Source organism: Cryptomeria japonica, chromosome 9, assembly GCF_030272615.1.
Source record: "Cryptomeria japonica chromosome 9, Sugi_1.0, whole genome shotgun sequence".
In the NCBI taxonomy this organism is placed as follows: domain Eukaryota; kingdom Viridiplantae; phylum Streptophyta; class Pinopsida; order Cupressales; family Cupressaceae; genus Cryptomeria; species Cryptomeria japonica.
The window spans coordinates 729,021,879-729,028,131 of NC_081413.1; the positions used below are offsets into that span (position 1 = coordinate 729,021,879).

At 34.6% G+C, this 6,253-nt stretch overlaps 1 protein-coding gene across 1 annotated transcript; it reads right to left on the minus strand.

The window, feature by feature from the left end:
* Positions 1-994: 994 nt before the first annotated feature.
* LOC131038704 (CO(2)-response secreted protease) lies at positions 995-5,188 on the minus strand. The gene is made up of 11 exons (XM_057971227.2): positions 5,073-5,188; positions 4,901-4,992; positions 4,724-4,821; positions 4,297-4,452; positions 3,579-3,690; positions 2,954-3,458; positions 2,700-2,800; positions 2,372-2,614; positions 2,164-2,278; positions 1,771-1,987; positions 995-1,566 (listed from the first exon to the last, which is right to left on the minus strand). Exons 1-11 carry the CDS (start codon positions 5,160-5,162, stop codon positions 1,010-1,012), a joined length of 2,286 nt encoding a protein of 761 aa, XP_057827210.2. The 5' UTR covers positions 5,163-5,188; the 3' UTR covers positions 995-1,009.
* Positions 5,189-6,253: the final 1,065 nt, after the last annotated feature.

Below are 6,253 nucleotides of genomic sequence, written 5' to 3' on the forward strand. Positions count from 1 at the left end.
TAAGAAGATAATGGGTATGGATAAATTTTCTTGGTATGGGAAGGCCACATGCCTTGGTTATTATATTTAGTTTCACTTATATTTCCTATGAATGTATTTAAAATGTATAATGCTAAGTGGGAGAATGCTTATATTGAGGCACCATTTACCTTGTAATCTTATGCATATTATATGTGTCTCCAACACTTTTTAAAGATTTACTTAGATTCTTAGTGTGTAATTAGACAAATAATTATGATTTAAATTCTCCTAGATTCTTGGCATTTGTTGTCATATGCATTCATCAAGGAGGTGGAGGACATTGGGGATAGTTATAGTCAACTTTGAGGTTATTTAAGGAACTTTTGCATTCCTAGTAACATGAGGAAGAAATGGAGAATCCTTTTATGATGGATAGGTCCCACATGAGTTAGTGGACTCCAAAAGAGAGTTTGTTTTGATGATGTGATCCATCAAGGAGATATTGACAACTAATGTTTTTAATCACATTTTCTATTAGAGAACTTATTGATTAAGCCCCATGTGATACCCATGTGAAATCATTGATTTGATTTTTAGTCAAGAGACTTCCCAAGGTAGGCATAAGGCTTTTACATGATACCATAATTTTAGTAAAACCTTTAATGATTTTTTTGCCTCTTTTTTTGCCAATATATATTAAATGTTAAGATAGTAGTTGGATGATCATTGTTCATAGACATACAAGTGATGTCAAAGTGCTATTAGAATGTAGAGTGTTTGTGTATTGATATTGTATCCCAAACATTAAAGATTATATATTTATCCTCTTTCTTTATTAGATTTTTTTTCAATAAATTCTTTTAACATTTTTTTAATGTTCATATGACATTATTATTATTGATGTCTTTTACATTTATGTAATATTACATATTTAAGATTTACATACATTTTGAACAAAGTTTCATTGCAACTAGATCACACTTATTGTGGGTCTATAAATGGCCATTGAAGGGTCCTTTGAGAAAACCTGAACTTACGTTCACTTCAACTAAGCGACATTTACGGCAAAAGGAGTGCGAACAGTGTGTTTCCCATCGAGCCAAGTGAGTGAACCGAATACATACCCCTTTGTGGTTCCACTTGTTGCCTTAAACATGACGTTGAAAGAGAGTTTGCTGGAAGTGGTAGAGAAATGAAGAGTATCTGGAGAAACTGTGACGCTCAATCCTGCAGGAGAATCAACACTAACCTTGTATGTGGATTCCCCATTGGGACTCACATTTGTCACTGTTCTGCTCACAGTTCTTGTGCTTCCCACTTTCAGCATGGATAGAGAAATGGTCGGGTAGTTCATCAGACTGATGGAGTCCTTTGACACATTTGATGGGCATTTGTAGTTGGCATTGCCTGAGATTGATTTTATCTCTTTGGAATTCAATCCATAGTTGCACAAGAAGTCGAAGTAATCTTGATTGGATGTTTCATACACAAGACCTGGTTCAAGAGCTGCCCTTGGATTTATTTCTCCACCACCGAAGTCAAATGGAGTGCCCACTGCATCTGTGTCTTTTGTCATTGTATTGCCCATATTGTTCATTGAAGTAGCTGGAATTTGTAACAAACACAAAGGATTCAATTAGAGTGGTAATTATAGAAGTTCATATTATTGTGTAACATTGTATAAGAGTTCTATATTGAAGTTTTTGTCATCACATTGAATTTTTTATATTGGCCTTTTCTGTAAGAATCATAATGAAGGAGAAACTAATATGGTTTTTGTAGCAAAGATGCACTTAATTGGAAATGTACCTGTTGTAATGAGTGCTGATCTAATAGCAGATGAGCTCCAAGTGGGATGAACTGTTTTTAGAAGTGCAGCAGCTCCACTAACATGAGTGCATGCCATGGATGTCCCAGACATTAAATTAAAAGAAGATGGTTTCATTCCCATGGGAACATCATCTGATGAAGAACTTGTAGGAATCCAAGCAGCAAGTATGTTCACACCTGGTGCACTTATGTCCGGCTGCAAGTTTTTTTTTGGTTATAGAAAAAAAATGGTTTTAAAGGTATAATGTTTCACATTCCTTAAAAGTAAGACACAAATCCCATACTACCTTAAGTTTATTCTATTCTGAATGTTTGCGTCATAAGAATTTATTTTTAATAATTCTAAAAGAAATTAAAATTTAGGGTCCATACCTTGAGAATATTTGCAGTGAGTCCACCAGGCCCTCTTGATGAGAAATATGGAACAATAGGTGCGGGTTTATAATTTTGAATATCCTCTGCTGGAGTAATAGTTGCAACCGGCTTGCTATCATTCATAATTTAGTTATGCTCTCAAATTCAATCTGATAAAATTCATCGTTTGAATTTTGACAAATGATAGAAAAATTAGAATGCCTACTTGGTTGATTTGATGTATGATAAAATCTCTTTTGCAAGCGTGTTACTGACTGTGGTGGAAGGAAAAGTGCCATAATTTGTTGCAGTTGATTTTTGGGAATCATCAGCTAAGATCATGCCTATACCTCCATTAGTTTTCACCTCACTTTTCTTATTTTCCCTGGGGTCACTTGTATCAGTGTTGAGACATAATACCACTTTTCCTTTCACTTTGGAAGCGTCCAAAGAGACTAGATTGCAATTGCTGCTAGATACACAAGGTTACCATTATTAAAATCTTTAGAATCAAAGTATTGGTAACACAGAGAAAATTAATAGAATAAACTTACCTAGCATCATTTATAGAACTAGTATTTTTACCAACACTGCCCCCATACACAAGAGGGTACATGTTTGATCGACTAAGATTTGAAAAGTTTATAGCCATACCCTAAATTCAAAATCAACGAAATTAGTCTAAATTTTTTACAGGGATGGAAAGGGAAAAAAATAAAAAATTGAGAAGATTCTTTGAAAGTGAAAGATGAAAAGCTTCTAAATTTTGCATAATCTTTCAGCTGAAGTCACTTCTTGTTACTCTTACCTGGATTGTCTTGCCATTGCCCAGAATAACATTTGATCCGAATTGTCTGTTAATAGTGGTTGCTGCAACTGTAAAAATCCAAGGAGCTGTGTTCATAAGTGTTTGAGGATCAGGCCCATTGTTTCCAGCAGAACAGACAACCAGAATTCCTTTCTGTGCAGCATGAAAAGCTCCAATGGCCACTGGATCTGATGTATAATTAAGCAAAGCTATAGGGAATCCAAGTGAGACAGACAAAATATCCACTCCATCGTTAACTGCATTATCAAACGCAGCCAAAATGTGCGAACCTCGACAACCATATTTTTCACACACTCTGTACATTGCTATTCTTGAGGAGGTTGATCCACCTCTGGCAGTTCCCTTGGCAAGCCCATAGTAGTTTGCATTTGCAACTGCATTTCCACCTGCAGTAGAGGCAGTGTGGGTACCATGGCCTTTCCAATCTCTTGCTGTAGATATTGATTCAGATGATTTCTGGTAATACCATGCGCCAATCAATTTCCTGTTCTCAGATTACCTTAACATCAAATTTCAAAACATGCAAAAAGAGGCTGACCAGATTACCCAAGAAAAACCAGGAAACTGAAACAAACTAGAAAGTTATTTTGCTCTGCCATTTAACCTGTTGCAATTGGAAATATTTAAATCTTTGCCCTGCATGCATGAGCCTTTCCACCGACGAGGAATAGCACTGATGCCCACATCACTGAAGCTCGCTGCTTCTGGCCATATGCCTGACCCCATTCCAAAACCTTGTATTAGCAATGGCCTTTAGGGCTCAATCGAACAGTGTATTTACTGAACATTTTGAAGCAAAGGATTAAGTTTAATGATCCTTATAGTCCCAAGAGAACATTGCAACCTAGTATGTAAGAAAAAATACAAGTGTAGAAAAGTGCAGAGAAGAACAAAGTCGCATAACATTCAGATTTATGTGGAAAAATTTGGTGAAAATATACCAGTGGACAAAATATCTTTCATATTGATTCTCAGGAATTACAAAGTTACAACAATCTCAAAACTGTACATGAAAACATGACTTCAAGGAGCATAAAACAACCGAGTTGCAAAGTCCTAATTGAAGACAATTAACTAAATATAGTAAGTATGACTCACACAACTACATGTAAAACACATATCGAAATTACTATTTTTAATAAAGTCTCAAAAAAAATTTGCGCCTCTCGACAGGACGCCTAACTTATTCATCGTACCATGATGACTCAACCACATCTAGATGAGAATCTAAGATGACTCAACCACTGCTAATTGAGAGCCCAATTTAGACTTCACATTCCACCATAATATATTGTGAAAGAACTAAGAAAAGAAGTGCATGCCTGTATCTAGAAGTCCTATAATGGCATCTTGGTCGGAAGAAGACACGTTGGGATAGTCAAAGGACGTGCCCGATTGCGTTTGCAGGAAATCCCATGACTGTGTTGTATGAAGCTCCAGAATTGGATCAGGGAACACTGATACAACTTCTGGTTTCTCTGCAATAACAAAATAAAATAATATTGTACTCAACTATTTGAAACGAAGTTTTTGAAATGTAAAATTGCATCTCAAATAAATTATTCTATTGATTCAAAAGATTACAGGAACTTCTTCATCAAATAATAAAAAACTGAACTTAGATACATCCAAAGACTAAAAGCTTACCATATAAAAAACTAAAACTAAAAAACTAAAAACAAAAAACTGTACTAAATGTTCCAACAGTTTCTACTTAAAGAGCAAATTAGGGCTACTTATTCATCGTACCAGCCAGTGCATTAGCTTGTTGAGAGGATAACTTTGCTGAGAATCCAGTAAAAGCATATTTGTAGCTATTCACAAGCGACTCTTCTGCTTGGTTGCGGCTGTTTAAACATCAAAAGAGGTCAGTAAAGAGATGAGAAATACAATACTAAGTGAAGAATAGTGAGTGATTTAAAGTACCTTCCCCAGACAGATGAAAGCAACTGTACATGACTTCTCATAAGCAAATCAGGCTCTTCGTCCCGGGAGCTACCCATATAAACAACGTACATCTGATTTCAAAATGGGTGTGAACAAAAATTAGCATTCTCTTCTTCATCTTTGTTAGATGATAGACAGAGATTTGATTTACCTTTTCCTCCTCCTCATTTGCATCTGAAGCAAGTGAACCCAAGATCAAACTGCAAAACAACACCAAGTGAAAATGAAATATGAAGGCCATGATTAATGTTGAAATTCATGTGCCTCTCTAACTTGTTATCTGTGAGTGTTTAAATTGAAGTGTGAATTTGTCGGTAAGTGGCTTCCTGGGTGTGACTCAGATTTCCATTAGAAGTTGGTGGATGCAGTGGACCAAAAAGAGCCAACAGATTGTGGGCCTCAGATTTGGAGACTATTTCCAAGTTCCAACTATTTAATAATATCATGACACCATTGCTTGTTAGTTTCTGCATATGTGAAAATAGGAAAAGTGCTATCAATTCAAGCACTGCATATGTGAAAATAGGAGAAGTCCTATCAATTCAAGCAATCAAATTTGAGTTTATCTCTATCAAAGGACTTTAATGTAACCAGCATGGTGGAAACACTGTTACAAGGTGCTTGCTAATGGATTATGACGAATCAATTTTAGTGCATGTAGTCTATATAATTTTAACTTTATAAATGATTCCATTTCTAGAAGAGATATAGTGGGCTTGGTGGGGGACATGGTAGTGAAAGTTTGTCTACGTTGTGTGGAAGCAATTAATGAGAGTGGGCGACATGACAATGATATAGAACACTACTTCTTATCTATTCTACTTTTTAAATTATAGGTTAGAATTTTGCATCGTGTTATTGTCTTGTTAATGATTTGTTAGGAAAACAAACTGATTTTTATCTTTTGAAATTTAGATTAATCAAATAAATATATTTAATTAAGTAATAAATAATTTTGATTTATAAGTTGGATGAGTGTGGAAAAAATATAAGAAATTAAATGTTTAAAACATTATATCAAATAAATTAAATTTATTTGTAGTTTAGCATAAAACAAAATAATGAAATTTTCACAATTCATATTTATAGTTAATTAATTTTTTTATTTATTTGATCATGTAGAATGTTCCCTTCTATTCTCACTCATGTTCTATTTGTTGATGAAATTCAAGTTTTCTCTATTGTTAGTACTACATCTATTACTACTATTCCATCTTCTATTGGTGAGACACCTATTGTTGGCTCATCTATTATTGATGTCTTGTCTATCACTAGTTAATTTATTGATATTTTTCATTTATTTCTAGTGTGCCACATATTATTGATTTGTCT

Coding starts and splice junctions, on each gene's coding strand:
- LOC131038704 (XM_057971227.2), bottom strand. CDS start 5,162: ATGGCCTTCATATTTCATTTTCACTTGGTGTTGTTTTGCAGTTTGATC. Junction 4,822..4,900: donor CTTTCATCTGTCTGGGGAAG/GTACTTTAAATC, acceptor ATGTTTAAACAG/CCGCAACCAAGCAGAAGAGT. Junction 3,691..4,296: donor TATAGGACTTCTAGATACAG/GCATGCACTTCT, acceptor GAATGGGGTCAG/GCATATGGCCAGAAGCAGCG.